We start from the raw sequence: 21,083 nt of genomic DNA on the forward strand, positions 1-21,083 counted from the left end.
GGCCTCATCAGGATCTCTACCTGTACAGAACAGGCCGTCCAGATCCCAGTAGGTTATCACGGTGTGCAGAGCATTTATTTTATGGATTTTGATTCCTGAAGCTCAGGGGAAATTCTACCAGCCTCTAGATTTCTGCCTTCCACACCGTATCATGCATGTTCAAATCGGTGGATTTAGCTTGTCTTATTCTCCTTGCTTGTGTGTGCGTGCATCCGTGTGTGTGTGTGTTTTCCTGTAAGTCTGTGCAAAATGGCAGGATATAGGGCTGTCAATAATCATAACAGTTGCCATTCTTGAGTGCATATTATCTATTAGCCACTATACTAAGTATTCTATGTGCATCATCTCTTTTAATTTCATACTTCCTTAGAGTGACATATTAGGGTATAGATTCAGCTAATGCAGTAAAGGCCACAATAACAGAGACTGAGACGTGCCCCAGTACCTTTCTATGAACCCCTGAGCTTCTGTTCTCATCCTCGTGGTCCAAGATGACTAGATACCGGCTCCATGCTCCGAGCACTGGGAGGGAAGAAGAAGGCCACAAACAGGTAGTTACATGTATCACGCCTGCTTCTATCCCACTTGCTGGAAATGAGTCACTTGGCCACGTCCAGCTGCAAGAGAGGCTGGGAAATGTTCTTACTTCAGAGTCATGTTTCAAGCTGAAATTGGAGGGGGGAGGTTCTAGAAGGAGCGAATGTGTGTTGGGGCCCACTAGCAGAATCTACACCAGGTATATTTTATGATTCTCCTCATTTGATAGATGAAAAAAATCAAGGTTGTACCTTGACTAAAGTAAGAAAGAGAATACATGGTAGAATAAGGGATTTAAACCAAGCCATGCTTGACTCTATAGCTTACATGCCTCATCCCCTCCTGTAGACCTGCTCTCTTTTTTTATGGGAGATGTTACTGGTTAGGGGGAGGGCATATCAGGATAAGGGCTGGAGAGGTTGCTGACATACTCAGAAGGGAGAGTCTAGAGTTGAGTCAGACAGTCAAGACGAGCAACCTCCTAGTCTGGCAAAGGAAATGCTGGCAAGGATGGTGAACAGTAAGGAACATGAAGGGAAACTTCATCTGGCATCTTCAAGTACAGACTCTGAAGATAAACTTCTGATGTCATCAGCCTAAGGGCATTTTTTAGATCTTTGGTTCCCTTGGTGGAAAATTAGTTTTTCTTATGCAACTAGGATGTTTCATGCAGTGGGGTCCCGGGGAGAAGGATGTGTCCCCCTTGTCCAAATGGAGGCTGGAGCAGGCCTTCTTTATAAATTTCTATTCAGCAGAGGTGTTCAGATTTCATCAAGAGGAATTGTTACTCTCTGTGGACCCAAGAGCCCGTGTGAAAACCTTGAATTTTAAGTTTGTAAATGGTTATTCAGAGGTGGAGTACCACTTGATGGCTCAGCTGTTAGAAGCTCAATAAAGTGAGTCATGGAGAATAATTATAGTTGTGGAAGAGAGGTGTTGGCGAGAGAGGGTAAGATGAGGGCTGTGGAAAGGGTGACATCTGGGGTAAGTGTTAGGGTGAAAGTAATTATAGGCGAATGCTATCCAGTAGAAATATAATGTGAGCTATGGACACAATTAAACAATTTCCAGGAGCACACATTAATAAAATTAAAAAGAAACAAGTGAATGAACTTTAAGAATACACTTTATATCAATCAATATCTACAAATATTATTTCAACTTATAATCAAAGTAAAAATTTAAAGCAATATTTAACTCTTTTTGGTATGAAGTCTTTGAAATCTGTGTGTATTTATACTGGCAGCAAGTCTTAATGTGAGTTCGCCTCATTTCCAGTGTGCCATAGGCGTATGTGGCTGGTGGCTATGGTAGTGAGCAGTGCAGTTACAGACGATGAGACCTGGAAGTCCAGCCACTCAAGTTTGCATGGGAGAATCTGAGGAACTGTTAGGGGACCGTAACTTCCCAGCTTCCAAAATGCTGCATAACTAATACTGACCTACAATATAACAGTTCCAACTCTGTTTCAATTGTACTTGTCATTTCTAACATTATTTCTGTGATATAAATTAAAGTCTGGATATAAAAAGTGTTCTTAGAGATGGATTGAATAAATTCTCCTATGAACCAGAAATTAGTAAATGGGGAGAGAGAACATTTTATAACTCAAAAGTAATTCAGAGTGGAAGGAGCTTTAGATGGAAAAGCCAGGAATGATTTATTATCCTGACAAAACCAGCCAGACATGGACATAGGTAGGGGTTATACCACCTCCATTCTGGAACATAATCAACATTAAAAAAATTATTTGATGAATCTCTACCTAAACCCACCCCGCTCACCTGCCTTTGGGAGAGCCTCAAAAAAAAATTCAACTGCAAATGAGATGTGCAATTTTATGGTCTGTGAACAAGGAATAATATTTGAAATCCCTGAATTTAGAAACTGTTAGGTATTGTAGAACACAATGTTTCTTGCTAATACAATAAAAAAGAACATTTATATCATCTGCCAATGTGATGACTTAAGTAACATAGAGTAACTACATTTTTCCCCACAATATTATTACAATGAGCACAAATTCTCATCCTATAAGTAAATATCAAACACATTTCCACCTTTTTCATCCTATAAGTAAGTATCCAATACACTCCTACCTTTTAGATGCTTTAAAAAAAAAAGTAATGGTAAGTGATGGCAGAATACCAATGCTACTTTATTTACCCAAATTATTTCATAGAAATGTAAAATTGCTGGATAGATAACGATTATGATAAATTATGAAGGAAATGTCTAGGAGAGGGATTTTCTAACAACAAACTTTGGAATAAAAAGACTTCAAATTTGTGATGGATTGAGCCTCTTAGGAGAGGAAAAATGTGATTGAAATAAATACACACTGATCTTTAGGAACAAGCAAAATAAGGAACTACTGAGTGGTCTGATTTTAAGATCACTTGGGGGCTACCCTCAAATCCCTCCTGAACACTCCAGTGTTAAAGCATTCTTAGAAGCTTATTTGTCTAAAGGTTCCCCAGAGAAATGGCAGTGTGCTACGGAGCTGACACTGTACGTTGGTATCAGTCATTTTTACAAGGTGTGAATGAGAAAAAACACAATGAAAGTCTCAGTCCTTCCTGCTTCCCGCCAGGTCTCTTCCACACGCTCTGCCTCTGCTCCTCCCTTCTAAAGAAAGTCACCTAGGCTCTGCTCAAGACCTTCTTTCCATTCCTGTTGCCTTTAATTTGTAGGTAGACGCTTAGCAAAAGCATTCAATCCCCTGTTTTGTAAATTTCAGGAGGAATAACTTACCTGTGATGATTTTTGGCCACACGTCCTCTGCTCCATCTTGCCCGGAACTCAGACTGCTTCTCTGATCCCAGCTCATCCACTTCGCTCACTGCCAGCCATGGCCTGGCCTGACGATGATTAGCCTGATGAGGAAGGGAAATTCAGAATTATAGCACTTGAAAAGGGAGAGCGACAGAGAACCCACAACTAATTAGAATTTCAAAAGACAGAGGAATTGACTTAGGTTCTAAACATAACAAGGGCTTGAGGGCTGGGTAGGTCGAAAGGGTGTATTTAATAATCTGAATATGTAACATAGTGGCACTAAAAGTAGTGAATGACTGAATTCTAAATGACAGTAAAATGAAACATGGGACAGATGTGAGAAGGAGCCATGGAAAGGCTTTAGATAAGAAGAAATAACTAATTATGGAAGTGCATATAGTAAAACAGTTCAAATGATGGTGAGTGATTTGATTGCACTTGGGAAGTTTTTTCCTTTTAATCTCTAATTTTCAGAGGTTATTTCAAGTGTTCTTTCCATCCTTGCTTCCCTCACGCAAAATCCTAGGGGAGAGCATTTGATTGACCACGCTTAGGTCACTTGCCAGCTCCTTGGCTTTGTCACAGGTAGGGGAAGTAGGTTCTGTCAGCTCTTCCTGGCTTCTGTCATTGGAGACAGGAATCTGGAGTTACTGAACCATCAAGACTATACACACTGGGAACTAGGAAATTGTGATGCTATTAGGGAGGGGAAATGGATGCACGACAGCAAAACAAATCAACCAGACACGCATCTGATAAATGTTCCGTACAGTTCCTCAGTCTTGGACTATTTCCTCATCATATCCTATTGTTCATAACATCAGTACAATTAAAAAATGGAAGTGGTATATGTGTGATTAGTTGGATATAAAATTTATACAATATTTTGCTTAGGAGTTTTATATATATATATAAAATCCCAAAATACTTTATGTATTTGTCCATTTCCTCTTCCTCATTTACTGAAAACATGTTGATCAAACATCTATTTCCCAAGCACTATGTTAGATACAGGAGATGCAAAAGTGAACACAACAGACGTGGTCGTTCTCTGTGTCATGAAGCATGTTACATCAGCAAAGTCACACTGAGGGCAACTCTTGAGATTTTAGTTGATTAATCCAGATTAAACAGGCACTCTCAAAAAAGCAGTGTTTTCTCATTCAAGATTTTTACATCAATTTCATAAATAACATTTCTCAGATTGAATGACTCTAGAAGTATGGGTAAATCAGGAAAAAATAAGTGTGTGTGTGTGTGTGTGTGTGTGTGTGTGTGTGTGTGTGTGTGTGTGTACCATATGAACGTAACTGTGATCTCAGTTTAGTTGATTAAACTGTGTTCAGCCTAGGACTGAGCATGTCTGAGGATTTGTGGTTTAAAGTGGCCTAAAATGAACATAACTTTTTAGTGAAAAAAACCTATAAAAATTTAGGTTTTCTGATGCTTCAGTGATGTCAGTATTTTAGCAGCTGCACAGAATTTTTTTTTTTTTTTAAAAACCTAGTTCCCTTTAAATATTGGGTGACATTTACAAAAATACTTCCTGGCCATCAGAATAAGTTACACTGATGCAGTGAAATTCCATATTCAATTTAAACCTTGCTAAGCTCTCTTTACCTGCAGTCTGACTGGTTCATTTGTTGCATTTCCATTTTGAAAAAAGACTAAGAATGTTCCTGGCAAAGGACTAATTCTAAGGAAAGAGACAGACACATGATCTTGATCTCATTCGAAGACTCAGGGCCAGAGAAGAAAACTAGTTTTGAGTACAGTCTAGTGTTTGCCAATCATATAGTCCCATGGTGTAATCCTCAGGCATTTATTCCTGGGTCTTGGGGAGAGGGGTTTGGAATAAAAACTGGGATCTCTGTCAGTCGCTGGGGACCTAGGAGCTCTACCTGCTAACCTGTGTGACATGGAGGGAAGCCATGTGGGTAGAGATGACGTGTATCCCTCCAGTTGGCATTGCCAGTGGAACGTGGGATGGACAGAGCCGTGAGTTCCAAGGTTTGATCAGAATCTGAGAAGATGTTGGATAGAACTTGGGATAACCTATAATGGGTACCAGCAGGAATCAGTATTGGAAGTGACAGTGGTCGCTTGAGGTGGCCCCAGCAGCAGCTGTGGGATTGACAGGAAGTGCTTTGCCTGCTGCTCTGTGGGGTGGAGATGCCACCACTGATTTCATGATGGATGTGGTCTGAAGACCACAGTGTAGAAACCTTGACACCAGGCAGCAAAGCAGAAGCCTCAGCCTTAGAGAATGAAAATGGCAGATGTTCCAAAAGAAGCTGAGAGGAATGAGTTTCGGCATCTGTGATCAAAGGACTTAGATTCTCTCCAAAGAAATGAGGGGTGGTTTGAATTAAGGGTAGGAGATCATAATAGTTGTGCCTGAGCTAGAGAAATCCTAAATTAGGGTTGTAATCGTGACCCTAAATCTATCTTCAGATTGGTGTGGCCATTAGAAATACACATGCACAAAAATTTATAATAAAAATGACGTGTAAGGGTGCATGTTAAGTGCATAATTCAAATTGTCAGAGCAAATATGTGATGAGAATTGTTTTTCCCCCTAGCGCACATAGCCTAGATTATTTCAGAAGTGATATTGTATAAAACTGTTTATATTGTTCTCATTTGCCCCTTAAGATGGAAAAAGGGTGTTATATGAAATATATAGTACATTTAAAAATATTTTTTGATCTGGGACATTTCAAATATTATTAAGAAAAATATAGGAAAATCATTTGCTTTAGGTTTATGAACTGACCTGGGTTTGTGTTTTAAGATACCGTTTGGCTCCTAAGTGATTTGAACCGCTTTCATTGACTTGGAAGCCTAAAAATATACACTCAGGAAAGCGTCCTTCCTACAGTAATAAAGAAATATTTTATGTAGATACAAGATGGGTGAAATATTTGGTCAGTTTATACAAATCAATTTAAGTTTACTGTCCTACCCCATCCCCTCCTTTTTTTTTTCCCAAATGGAGTACCAGAGTTCTAGAATAATATTTGTCCCATTGGGAAAGGAGCATTTTAATCAAATATTTGAGTTTTGGGAATTTCAACAGCATAAGAAAAGGTTAATTAGTTTTCTTCTCAGAAGGAACTGCCCACCTCCAGGTAATCACACAGATTTGCCCAGGAAATCAGCAGAATGTCTACTGATGTTGTCTTTTCCTGTTTCTGTTAATGCTAAAATTGAAACCATGGGTAACAGTTTACCAGCTGTTGAGCGCAGTCATTTTTCTATCTTCTCTTCAAATTTTTGTGAAACCCCCAATGTATGGCTCTTCGTAAAATAATATTTTATAAAATCTGTCATAAGTCGTTGGTTGGGGAAATAATTTTTATAAGAATTATTTTAATATTCAGAGATACTACTTTATGATTCCAGTTCATTGATGATAGATTCATACATTGAAACCACTGGATTTGTTTATGTGCCAGTAAAATTTATGTGCCTTCAAAATAAAAATGTGAGCACAGGAATCTGTATAGTGGTAAAAAGTATGGTTAAGAATCTTAGAATCATAGAAATGCTAGAAGTAGAGATCATATAGCTGGTATTACAGAAATCCAATGAGTCTCCTAATATAAACAGCTACACAGTAAAAGAACTGAGAGAAAGACTTGTTTTCTGATACATTAGTGATGCAATCAGTCTCTTAGCAGTTGGACAGGTTACTAAATTGTTTACCTATACCTCCTAAATATCTGGTGAAATTTTCATTTTCTTTTCATATCTTTATTGGAGTGTAATTGCTTTACATTGTTGTGTTAGTTTCTGCTGTATAACAAAGTGAATCAGCTATACATACACTTATATCCCCATATCCCCTCCCTCTTGTGTCTCCCTCCCACCCTGCCTATCCCACCCCTCTAGGTGGGTGAAATTTTCTAAAAGATTTTTTTCTTTTTGCTTCCAGAATAAGTTGCACTATATCAATGAAATTCTGCATAATTTCCAAGTTTACAAGGCCACCATGTTCACTGGAGTTCAATAGTTGCATTTCCATTTTAAGAACAATTTTACTAGAAAAGTTTCTTATGATCTTACATAAACTTTTCATGACCGTATACATGTTTTTAGCATACGTTAGTCCTTAATCTCCAAAAAATTCCATTTAGAGTTTCTTTCAAATATTTTTTGTTTTCTATTAAAGAGATTTAATAGAAAATAAGATTTTCCTTAGCCTTCATCAGATTGATTGACCAAAAACCTTATAAAAAAAGACCCATGGGAAGACCTGAACCCTTTGCTTTATGAGATAGAGTTTAGTTGTCTATAAGTTACCCGATTTTTAAAGAGAAAGTATTATTAATCAATATTGTTTAAACTAAATCTAATAATCCAATATATTGATTGCTTTCATACTGAAGTGTGCTACAGTGTGATGAAAAATATTACTACTACCTGAATGAACCCTTAAGTACAATACATGAATATAAGTAATCATAGATGCAGGGGGGAAGACATAGTTATTAAATGAATGAGGGCACAATCAGAAATATTAGGGGGTGACTGGTGTCTAATATCAGGTCCTTCCTAATTGAAAGGCAGTATTCTAAACTGTATACATAAATTTATGGACAAGTAGGACAATGGTGCCTGGCTTCAACTAGAAAGAAAAAAACACACCTACTTTGGTATTGCTTTTGTAGGACTTTTAAATATGAATAAAAAACAATATATTTATACTTAACCTTTGAATTATCATTATTACTTAAGTAATGGAAAGATCTTCCTGTTTAGAAGTTAGGTGCTTAGGGACCCGCTTTAACTCCAAGGATTTGAGGTCCGGAGGAACACATGATGCATTAATGCCTTGGGGTGCGTCAGATGAGCCCTGCAGCAATGATGCACTCGACAGCACTCCAGTGGTTTGAAAGTTAAAATGCCTGGTAATTTACCATGAGGGAGGGCCTTAGGGGAAGAAAGGATATGGCTCAATTAATTAGTACTTGTTAGCAAACTTCGACTATTACCCTATTTAGATTTTCAAATCACTGGTATCTCAAATACCCACAAGATTTGGAAAAGAAGTAAGAGTAAGCAGTGGAGAAAGCTAATTTGTCCAGCAGCGCACCAGTTTTTGAATATAGTGTGAGCAGTGGAGCCATTTTCACAGGTTAGCCTTTCTATAAAGAAGAAAACGGAACTGGTATCCATTTGCTGTTTTTAACTCTGGTTAAAACCTCATGCCTTTCAGTTTGAGTTTCTGGGTAAGATGAATACTCTTGATGACTACCTAGGGATTCCTATGAAAATCTAATAGAAATAAGTTAATTTTGAGAGTTATCTGGAGCTTTATGATGGGTGTTGGTTTTCTATTTAATCACTATATCTCCTAAGTGGCTATTGTAGATATTTAAAAAAATTAATGATTCTTAAAGATTATCTGGTTGTTTTCAGGGTATTATTCAAATACTTTGCAAATTATTGTCTTTGTTCTAAAGGCTTTTCAATCAAATCTCTCATGCATTCATGGTATGGAAACATTGCCTTCAAATAATATCTACACAAAATATAATTATTTTCAATACTTTTAGCTCATGTTCCCCCTTATTTCTGTTCTAATTGCTTTGACTAAAATTTCTAAGAGAATATTGGGTAATAATATTGATAGTGAACATCTAAGTCATAGTTTGAGTTTTCATCACTAGGTTTTTTTTTTTTTTTTAGTTTGTTTGGGTTTTGTTGTAGTTTTGTTTTGATACTTATAATAAATTTTGGTTTAAGGTAATCATTCTTTGGTTTAAGGTAATTGTCATATTAAAAAGTAGCCTTGTATCTTTTGTTGCCATTAATTTAAAAAATGTTTGTAAATCAATCTTATAAAAATAGTATTTGAATGGATATAGTAAGATAGAGCGTGTCTGAGTTTGACATAATTCCCACTAACTTGCCATTTATTACAACCTCTTGATTTTCACATTTCTGTTTCATACACATATATAAAATGCCTGAACATTTAAACCTGAGACCTTGGTATTAGATTTTCAAAGTGGGGAAAGTAGAAAGTTTTCCCAAATTTATTTATAAAGTTCATGGGAATCAAATTTAATTATAGATCTCTAGGCTTCAAGCCTTTAAAAGGAATAACGTTCAGGAGAATACCCTAGTTTGTAAAATTTTCGTGCACGGCTGTAATCGTAGAATGTAACTTGTTTAGTTGTTTAGTTTACGTGCAGGCCTTGTGTTTATTTAACTTACAGAATATTATAAAAAACATGATGATTGGTGATAAAAAGCTGAGTTGAAGCAGGTGGAGTCACAGGAAGAGGACAAGAATGGAACCAATAAACCAATCCAAAAATGGATAGAGGCATTCAGAGCTTCTCTCTCTGGAGCTAATGGGGCTGATTTGAAAGGAAGTGGTTGCCTCGTTGAGTAAAGATGCTTCCCATGATTCACACTAACCTTCCTCTGGTGGGCAATTTCATTCTCACTATTATAGCCCCCAAGGAACTGCATGGGTGCACACTGGAGAATTTCCTGACCAAAGTTCACGTACGGTGTAATTTAAGTAAAAGCCCTGATTACATTCCATGCTGCTCTGAGTTAAAGGGTAGGAAAACCTGATATCTGTGGAAGGGCAGAGGCAAGTACATGCGCCTTCCTCCCCCAATCAGTAAAAACAGCCCAAGAAATGCACTAACTGAGGCTGATTCTAAACATTGAACAGCTAATTCTAGGAAGTTACAAACAAAAGTAGAGTATTGAGAGTATAAAGACCAATTTACTGATTTATTAATTTATGTATCATGCCCAATTGCTTCAATGTAGAACCATAGATATATGTATATATGCAATTGTCAGATTATTCATCTGAATGTAACGGGCAGTTAAATGTCGGCCATATTAAAACCTGTTGTATGTATGTTGCTAAATGCCCTACTTTGAATTTCTCAGTGGGTCTGTTAATTTTCCTGTGAGATGATTTTAGATATATCCAAAAGCATATTCTGAATGATTAGGGCACTTTTAGGAATTTATCCTATTAGTAACCTACCTTCTGGTAATATATACCCTCTCCTAAAACCATCTCACTTTATTAAATCGTGACCTATCCAATGAAACATGAGCAAAGGAACTATTGTTAAGATGAAGTCTGTAGTTTCCAAACTGCTCATAGGTTCCACGTGCTTTCCCATCTTTAACTCTGCCTACTATATTCAGGTTATTGGCCCATCAAGGCAAGATACAACAATAGAAAGGAAGAATTATTTTAGTATTTAATAATAGTAGGTTCTTATTTGATTCATAAGCTGATTTATGTTATAGCAAGAAATTGGCAAAATAGTAATGTGATAAATAATAAATATTACCACTTCACTATCTCAGTAGTGTGAGAACATAGTGATTTAATCCTGCATGTCATTCCTAGTTTGAAACAAAGTTATATGCAAGAGATGCAGCCCCACCCCTCCCTGGGATGCCAAATCATCTTTATCTGGCTCTATTTTTTCTCCCACGTCATGTAGTACCATTTCATAAACTGTAAAATATACATATTTGTTTGCTTTTATTCTTCCACTCACAGAATGTAAGCTCTGTGAGGGGAGGGGTTTTTGAATGTTTGTTTTGCTGATATATTCACATAATAAGCACTCAGTAAATACACCTTAAATAATTGAATGGATCTGAAACATCATATCCGCATAAAGTGACCCTGTACGACTTAATAATAATTTGAGCAAAAACATCAGTTAAAAACTCAACTCTGGGACCACTGAGGAAGTTTGGATTCCATTACTTACTTTATTATATTGTAACTTTGGGAGGCAGAGAATAATTGGGGAGCATCCACTAACAAAACATGCTTCCCATGTCTTTATGCTTTTGTGTCTTTTTTCCTTTGCCTATGCTTCTCCTTCCAATAAAAATTCCTTGCCCCTTTATTTCTGATATGGCTAATTCCTAATCACATTTTAAACTTACTTCAGGTGATATATTTCTCCAGGAAGTCCCCAGTATAGGCTAGATGCTCCTACCACACACTCCAACAGACCTCTGTCCCTTAGACGATATTAAATCACGCTGGATTGAACATTAGGTTCCCTGTCCTGTCAGTGCACTGTGCTCTGAAAGCAGAGCCACTGTTTTCTGTTTGTTCTTAAAATCCAGACATAGTGGTTGGTTCCTAGAAGGACTCAATGAAACAACAAAGGGAACGGGGTCTTGAAGGAAAAGAGAGAGGGGATGGGGAACAGAAAGGACAAGAGGAATAAAGTGTGATAAAAAGGTGATAAGTTTTGGCTCATTTTAATCAAGAAACAACATCTAGACAATGGAAGGAGTTGGGTATTACAAAAAGTTTCCAAAAAAGGTTTATCTAACGAATGAATTCAGATAATAGTATGAGTACCTCTGTGTGCCAGGCACAATTCTAGGCACAGAGATTATGTTTTTACCCTCATGGAGCTTGTATTTTAGAGTAAGAGACAGACGACAGCAAGTATAATAATGCATATGTAAAACGATACACAAGGAACTGTAAAATGTAGTATAAAATACAAATACCTTGTAAAAATATATGAATCCTCTAAATACATAATGTTACAGAGTTGGAGGATTTTTAAAGAGAATCAGTGGATTGCCTCTTTGCTCAAGATCCCTTCTAATTCTTTACTTGTAAAATGCTATTTGCCATATCCCAGAATGCAAAGTAGAAAATAAATCACTCCAGGAGTGGCGTTTATAACTTACATGTGTGTCTCAACCCACGCTGAATGTAGAAGGCACACTTTGCATAGATTTTGAAACCGTATGGAGACCTTGAAGGGGCCCATCTTCCAGCTGAGTGGGAAAGCCTCAAGCCCTGAGGGGAGGTAGCGTCTGGAAGGCTCCTGGTGTGCAGGCCTCCTCTCACTCAGCTGGGCAAGACCCTCATTTCTCAACTGACAACAGGGATGAAAATGGTCTGAGAACCTACAAGCCAGATCAGCTTCTCCAGACCTGTGGTTAAAAATGACTTAACTTTGTTTATTCTCCAAGGACTTGATTCACTTGCCATTGTTTATTAATAAGTCATTTCAGTAGACAGAGGATTGGAGTTTTGTACTGGATCGGAGGAGTTTCCAGGATATGGGCACCAATAGCTGACTGATGCTGCCATGGCAATGTAATAAGGAATACACCACTATTTTTGCTTTAGTAAAGGTGAATTATTTTGCCAGCATGTGAAAGGGTATACTTAGAGTATCACAGTGCTTTGTGTTAAAGGGGAAAAAAACAACAATTACTGTGAATGGGGTAGAATTACTGTGTTATTGCAGTACATAAGACTTTGATTACACACTGCCAAGATTCATATCAGCCTAGTAGTTGTTGACAGATAAAGTAACAAAAATGAAACATTTATTTTTTCTTTATTGAGATCTCAAGGGAAAGCAGATTTTCAGTTCTTACTACATTGATAGAACAGAGACTGACAGCAAAAATGTGTCGGTCCAGAAATATAAATTTTAAGCCTAGGTTCGTATCAAAATTCCATTTAGTCTTGGAGCTGCTGTTGGGATTATTTTTGATCTTAAAACAAATATATTATGGGATATCACAGTATACTTGGTATGTACAATATTAAGCCTTCCCTGTGGGCAATACTTGCAAAATTATTGTTGTTTTCAGTTGACGAAGCTTTATTTCTTTTGCAATGTTTGAGGCAACTTGAGGTATCGTCAGAGTAGGTGACATTTTACCGAATGCAAATTACTAGCAACAGACTGCTATACATTTCAGTCTGCAGGAAGTATGAAACTAGATTTGGAAAATTGATAACAGACCTTTTTTCTCTATTACAAAGTCATATTTGATGCTACAGTTTTGTTATCGACATAAGGACAAAAGTTAGTGGGAAATGTGAAGTGAGAACTTTGGGTTTGTGTCGTTGAGATTGTTGATGTCTTGGATAAAATTTCTGGCTAAATCATTTGTACCTTTCCTTCATGTTACTTAAGTTGACATAACAAAAGAGACCTGTGAACAGGCCCCTTATACTTTCCTTCCTTCCTTCCCTCCCTCCCTTCCTCCCTCCCTGTTATTTTTTAATTTTTTTTCTTTCTTTCTTTTATTCCTTCATCCCTCCCTCCTCCCTCTCTCTTTCTCCTTTCTTTTTACTCAGCTAGCAATTGTGGAAATTTTGCTATAGTTTCTCATAATTACGATGTTACTAAGTTGACTGGAATTCTGGACACAATGACATGATATACTTTGTGAATTATGTACAAGTGGGTAAATAGAGTCATCCGTGAACTCTAAACATCACTATAACCCAACGGTGTCCATCTCTTGAGTATATCCTAGAAACAATTTGATTAAAATTTCAAATTATTCTTCTAAAGTCTACATTTGAAAATTTTCCCGTTAATTTTTTTAGCAACAGACAGATAGCATGAACTTGTTTCTTGAATTACCTTTTCTGACCTTTTGCAAGATGATAATTACAAAAAAAGGGAAGCCTGGAAGACTTGTAAAAAATTAAGCTTATAAAGTAGCTAAAATGGCCCTTCTGTGCTGGTGTCGATTTCAGAATTAACATTTTGGTTCATGTGCTTCTAATAATCACTGACCCTTACTTCATGTACTTTCCACAGGAAATGAATACAGCAGAAATTACTTTGACCCACTGACGGATGAGGAAATATACCCAAGGCAGTATGGGATGGAGGTCAGCGGAGAGGGTGAGCTAGAATTAAGTATGTAATTTTTGTGTCAGAATATTCTTTTCCATTCATGAAAATGAGGTGACAAAGATCACACATGCAGTTCCATTTAGATTTTGCAGCTTACAATTTAAATGGTAAGTTTTAACCACTAACAACATGACAGGCAGCGAAGATAATTTTTGATCAAGGACAGGAAGCTGGTCAGATAGAGAAGCAGGACTTGGCTTTCATCTGATGCTGCTCTGAGCAGTTTGCTGCCGTCCTGAGGCCTGTGTGATGCATATGGGCAGCATTATCACTTTACAAATGCCATCTCAGCTCTTCAAGTTTAAAATGAGCCTTCTTCAATAAAATTCATCCAACATGTGAGATTTCCATACCCAGAGACTATTGAATTCTTTCATTGAAGACGTGGATCCACCATCTAAGTTCTGAACCACAGAGGTGCAGTGATATGATGGTTTCCTCTTCTCTAATGTCGATTCTAGGTGTGGTTGTAAGATAACAATTTAAGATTGCTCCTTGTGGGCCTCCCACCGTGCATATTTGGTAGTTTACAAAGCACTCTAGGGTGTACAGAGCTTACTGAGATAGTGACAGTGACAGATATTACTTAGAGTCATTTGCAATCCAGAAGATCATATTTCACCATGGGGCTCCAGACATTGTATCAGCCTCTCCATGGGAGGAACATGTCTGATGTATGTATGTATGTATGGGATGAGAACATGTTTGATGTATGTGTGTTTGTATCTGTGTTCTAATTGTGTGACTGGAGTGGTCATCCAACTTGGCATAATTTATGTTCGGCTCTATCCAATGGTAGGACATCCACATAATGACCCTCTAAGCCCTCTTCTAGAACCATGTTCTTATGACGATTATTATTTTTTTTTGGTAGTGACATGACCTTGCTGCTTTACCCTTGTAAAAGGGTACAGTAGTTCTTACATTCGCTGTTATACCGCAGTGGCCTATATAAAAGAATCTAAGAACACCTAAATTTGTTGTTTCTGTAGTAAAAAATATGATATATCCAGAGTAGCTAGTGCAAAACAGTCATTCATTTTGATCAGATGCTTATATATTCTACGATTTGAGAAACTATAATGGCTTATTCTGAAATGATTCTTGTGTAGTAGATGTCATAATCCATTGAATATGAGATCCTTTTTATTGGAGAAGTATCACATTACAAGTGCCCTGCAACATGCATTTTAAAATCATTGTTCCAATTATCACTGATATTCAAAAGGGTTTTTTTGTTTGCTTCTTTTAGAGGAAGACAGCATATTGAACAGAATTTGAGTCTATGACCTATAAAATAACTAAATAGCCATGGTGATCAGTAATTTCTTTGTGATTACATTGCATGTCTATAAATTAGCTGATGAGAAAGTTATCATAAATATGTTCTTTTAGCACCCCTACAAGTTGATAATAGAATTCTCTATGATCGATTAACAGAGCTGTTTCATGAGAATGGGCAAGGAGGATCCCAAGGTAAGAGACCAATTATTTCCAGTCTTTTATATTAACATCAGTCGTAAATTAATTGAGATGGTTTCATGCAAATGCTAGCCTGGTTTTTCTAACTATAACCATTAATTGATGACCTATGTAACGTTTTGATGGCTGCAAATATTTAATACAGCTAAAGTTGGGGGGAGGAATTAATTATGGCCCAATTTCCTATAATTACATAGAATTTATAATCCTAAACAGCAAAAATGATTTAACAGACCTGCTGTTGCGGGATCCTACCATGTCGTATGGTATGTTTGGATTCACTAGTTTATGAGGCTGTATGCCATTCGTTTTAAAGACTGTTTCTTAGGTTGTAAACAAATTCTTGGAGGTGAAAAAAGACAGTATAGTGTTTTCAGTCTTAGCGTGAGAATTCATACTTGTGAATGTTAGGCTCCTTAGGTAAGAAATTCTTATGTGTATTAATCTAGGAACTTAAAGGTAATCCTTTAAAACCTAAATTTCAAATTCTTAGTTTAATACATATAAATTCATGCCAGAACCACACTGGAGTTTTTACCAAAACATTAAGTACAAGTTTCTGTATATACGTGATTTCAAATTCACAGGGAATAATTCTATTAAGTTTTTTTCTCAGTATGTGCTTAGTTTTTCTCAATCATTTTTTCTCACTTATTCAAATAACTCCTTATGGTACTTATGAGGAGAAGGCACTGATGATAGTTGTCTTCTAATAGTTCTGGTTATTATTTCTATTGAATTTATGCCTAGACCTCACCATTTGCTGTGTGACCTTGGGCCAATTTCTTAACCTTTCCTTGCTATTTCTGCCAAATGGACATATAATACCTGCCACGATGGAGTAATTATGGGGATTAAATTATTAATTATTATATCAGCAGAGATGGTAAGCACATACATAGAATGATGAAGATACTGACGATTGATGCTGATGATACAAATATTAATTAAGCATTTCTTGAGTGCCTACTGGGTACCTGGCACGGTCCTAAGCACTGTTCTAAATAAGGTAAATAGTAACTTATTTAAACATCGTAGCAGCCCTAAAGGTTAGGTCTCATTTTTGATCCCCATTTACAGAATAGTACCCCCTAAAAATTTTATTTCCACCTAGATTCACCACCCCTTTAGTTCTTTGCTATTAGTTTGTGTAGCCAATTTTTTATTTCTTTTTGTCTTTATGAATGAAGCAAATTTGTTTCTCAGGCCAGCCTGAGCCCTCATTCTGAGGGATCCTAATTCAGATGATGTATTAGGCAGGATTCTCCAGAGAAGCAGAATCCAATAAAACCAACAGAAAGAGAGAGAGATCTATTTTAAAATTTGGTTCTCATCTTTGTGGGACCTGGCAACTCTGAAGTCCTTAGGGCAGACTGGCAGGCTGATTCAGGGAAGAGTGATACGAAGTTCAGGAAGGAGCTGAATTTTGCAGGGCAACAGGATGGAAACTCGGGTAAGCGTTAATGTTGCAATCTTGAGACTGAAGTTCACAGGGCAAGCCAGTAGGCCAAGAACTCAGACTGGATTTTCTCTGTTGCAGTCTTGAGACCAAATTCCTTCTGTTTGGGGAAACAGTCTTTGCTCTTAAGGCTTTCAACTGATTGCATGAGGCCCACCCACATTATGGAGAGTAATCTGCTTTTCTCGAAGTCTACTGATTTAAATGATAATCACAATATTACCTTCATGGCAACATCTAGATGGTTTTTAACCAAATAACTGGACACCACTGCCAGCCAAGCTGATATATAAAATCAAGCATCACAAATGGTTATTTTAAATCAGTCAGGCCTCTGTATTTTTAGTATAATATCTGAGTCAGCAAATATACATTGAATACCTTTTTTGTGTGTGCTAGACATTGAATAAGGCACCTGTATACCTAACGTGTCCCTTCCATATGACAACTCGTTGCAGCTTGGAGCCCTTGAAACCACCAGTTTGCACAGGTAGCATTTACAGGTAGCATCTAATGGGTCTTCCAGTATCATTTATGAGCTCACAAGAGTTTTATGGCATTTATAGAATAGTCAGGAAATTCACCATGTATTTCATAGAGGAGCATATAACCGAGACTTAGAAAGTTTAAAGACGTATACAAGGCGATGCAGTGTACAGTGAGCAAAGAAGGAAGACCAGCAGTTCTCTGTATACTGCACCCTGCATTTCCCTCCAAAAAAGAAGCTCTCTTCCATTGGTTAAAAATGTCAAGGTTCTTGTTAAAATCCTAACATTGAAGGCATGGAAAATTCCATATTTTACCTGCCAGTATTTTTTTAGAGACTGGAAGAGAGAGGATTGCTTTATATTTACAGCATGCATCTAGCTAGATGAGTAGATACATTTTGTAGATGATACTGATTTCAGATGCTAGAGAGAGAAGTGAAATACACTACCATTTATATAAGTGCTGGCATTTCTGTGCAAATAAACAAGGCAGGCCAAATAAAGTCCCTCTGTGTGTACAGAGCTCAGGAACTGTTCTCGGGGATCCTAACTCGGGAAATGAACCCAAGAGCTCTGGCTTCTCCTAAAACCATTCATCTCCCAAGCTGGTTTCAGCAAAACAGCAAGTACATGGTAAGATGTTGAAGTAAACAGCATGTAATACCAGTGCATGGAAAAGCACAGTATCTACACTTCAAGATGTATTTGGTAAGAGGGAAAAAGACAGTAAAGCACAGCTGTACGTTGCTCACTTTGGGAATATGGCAGGATGGACAAAGTTTGTTGGCAGGTAGTTAGTTTTTAATCTTAAAACCTGGGCTTTACTGATTTCCCAGCACATCAAGCATAAATAGTTCGCTAAATTGTTGATGATGAAAAAATGAAACTTGATCCCATGTAAGAAAAAAGGTGGTTAAATTACTGTGTGTTTAGTGACACACGTTATGTTAAAGTGACAAAGAGCGAGTGGAATTCATGTGATCTTCTTGGGGTAAACAGATGAGAGCATCGTGGAGGAGACTTTGGGTTCTGAAGAGCTGGTGGGTTCTGGTAAGATCCTTGGACTCTACAAAGAGGACGGTGAAGCCACCTCTTCTTACAGCGAGGAGACTGAAAGATACGCCCAGAAAGACATAATTCTGCCTGCAAGTTCTTCACTGGAACAGGTCAGCACTAAAATCTATATCAAGAAATGTAAAATAATCTCGCTTTTTAAAATAACAAGTTGAAATGTCGGTCCTGCACATCGTCTCCTGCTTTTACTTAGCAGCACACCCCTTCCTGGCTTGATCCACGACTTTCTGCTTGTTTTTCATACACATTTTACCATGCACAGCTTATACTGTCTTACCAATATCAGTCCTAGCCCTTGCACCACTTAGTTTGACTTCACCTTTTAAAATTTCATGTTAGAGTGATAATTTCTAGCATACGATGAAGTATCTATAGTAAAACCTGAAACCAGCGTGAACTTACTTGGATAAAATTAAGAAATGACTTGGACCCATTTGCATAAACACCATATAAATATGTGAATAATCTCGTACTTATGAAGTCACCATTAAGGGACTTGGTTTGTGCAATGTTGTAAGTAGTTCCAACAAGGGAATCTTTAGCCTGTGGCTTGTGTTCGCTTCAGAGAGATCCTTTTTGTTTCCTGTACCTATAGTTTCTATTTACGTGGAACGTAATATCATATGCTCTGGTTTCCCAAAGAGGGGAAAAGTACTTTTTCTATGTAGTCACCTTATCCATCTTAAATAAAAATACAAGAACCCCACAAGTCTAGGTCTGTGTGTGTGTGTGTGTGTGTGTGTGTGTGTGTGTGTGTGTGTGTGTGTGTGTGTGTGTGTGTGTGTGTGTGTGTGTGTGTAGTTTTTTGTGAAAGGTAAGCTGATTTAGGATAAAAAGGAAAAAAGTATATTATCAAGTGAGGAAGACTGTTCTCAGTGATGTCTCTTATAATATCAGGTCACAAGTGGAAATATTTTCCACTTCAGAATTGTGGGGAAGTTGTTTTGTTTTGGGGGGGTATTCTCTAATTTGGAGTGTGAAAGTTCCATAACAGAGTTTATTTGTTTCATTTGTGCCTCTTATATCTGAATATCTTGGACACATTAAGGTTAAATCTATTTTGAGCTTTCTTAAGTAAATGACCCTAATTAACAAGTACAGTCTTTCCTAACATAGGCACTACTCCTGTAGTGGGTTGAATTGTGTCCTCCCAAACTGCCTAATCCCTGGTAGCTGTGACTATGAACTTATTTGCAAGTAGAGTCTCTGCAGATGTAATTTAACTAAAGATCTCTGGATGAAATCATCCTGACTTTAGATGATTGGACCCTAAATCCAATGACCAGTGTCCTTAGTAGAGAAAGGAGAGAGAGATTTGAGTATCTGAGTCACAGACACACATAGTGCAGAAGCCATGTGAAGACAGAGGCAGAGATGGAGTGATGCATCTGTAGGAAAAGGAACACCAAGGACTGCCACAGTCACAGAAGATAGAAGAGAGGCACAGAGTGGATCGTTCCCTAGAGCCTCACAAAGGAACCAACCGGGACAGCAGACCTCTCACGGCAGAACTGTGAAACCATAAATTCCTGTTGTTTGAAGTCACAGAGCTTGTGATAATTTGTTACTGCAGAAGTAAGCAACAAATGCTGCTCCAAGGGTGGAGGATCCCAGGAGCAAGATTACACCACCTCATGGCTATTTTAACAATGTTTTGTATCTTTATCAAGACAGGGCTCTCAAAAGACACTGAGGTGAAAACAAATGCATGGCTCTGTCTTTGCATATAACGCTTTTTAAACGATTATTTTCAGATGTATGTTCTGCTCCATTAACAGTTCCACATTTCCATTTATTTATTTATTTAATATTTTTTTTGTACCACGTGGTGCCATTGTATGTATTTCAATTTACCATCATGCTTTACAGAACAGCACATGGATTCCTTTAGGATATGTAGCTTGTGGATTTTATATCCTCATCCTGTAAAAGGTAAGCTGAGGAGTGGAGAGCTCACCTGCTGTGCCCCTTGAGCTCGGTTTCTGCATCTGTAAATGGGTGGAAGTGAGATCTGCTTCAGGGCATTGTTAGCAGGATGAGATGAGCTAGCGGTCAAGAATCCAGCACAAAATAGTTGCTCATTAAACGGCGGGGCACTAGAGAGAGAAAATATTCTGTGGCCCCTTCTCAGGCCAATGCTCATCATGTTCTCAGCCTCACCGTGTCAGGAAGTTCTCTGAACACCCAAGTCAGCATTCTATGTGGGAAAAAGCTTCAGATCTGATATTAGAGCTCGTGGCTTCTCCTTGGTTTGGATATTTATGTGAACTTGAACCTCTATGTAAAATAGGGCTGAAAAATTTGAGCCTCTTCTGGTTGTGGTGGAGATTAATGAGATGTGTCCAAGTGCCTGGTAGTAAATGTTTTCCTTTTCTTATGAGTCAGTTTATGTACTTGTTGAGACTGTTACCTATTCTTACTTTTTATTGCTATTGTAATGGTGAACTGACACTTAGAAAAAGTCAAAGCTTTTAAATGGAGATGGGGGCTGATCCCAGCTGTGGTGAGTGCTGCTGGGTGAATCCCTTCTCTTAAACTATTTATCTATACCTGTTAATT

The 21,083-nt window shown here is 37.6% G+C and overlaps 1 protein-coding gene across 1 annotated transcript in view; it reads left to right on the plus strand.

Annotated features, from left to right (window-relative positions):
* LOC112401365 (orofacial cleft 1 candidate gene 1 protein) overlaps nucleotides 1–20,555 on the plus strand; it is a 53,335-nt gene extending 32,780 nt beyond the window's left edge. The window contains 4 exon segments of the mRNA XM_024747576.1: nucleotides 13,923–14,009; nucleotides 15,429–15,497; nucleotides 18,450–18,620; nucleotides 20,530–20,555. Coding sequence (XP_024603344.1) covers nucleotides 13,923–14,009; nucleotides 15,429–15,497; nucleotides 18,450–18,620; nucleotides 20,530–20,555 — 353 coding nt within the window.
* Nucleotides 20,556–21,083: the final 528 nt, after the last annotated feature.

The sequence above is a fragment of the Neophocaena asiaeorientalis genome, unplaced genomic scaffold (genome assembly GCF_003031525.2).
Source record: "Neophocaena asiaeorientalis asiaeorientalis breed wild unplaced genomic scaffold, Neophocaena_asiaeorientalis_V1.1 scaffold960, whole genome shotgun sequence".
NCBI classification, from domain to species: domain Eukaryota; kingdom Metazoa; phylum Chordata; class Mammalia; order Artiodactyla; family Phocoenidae; genus Neophocaena; species Neophocaena asiaeorientalis.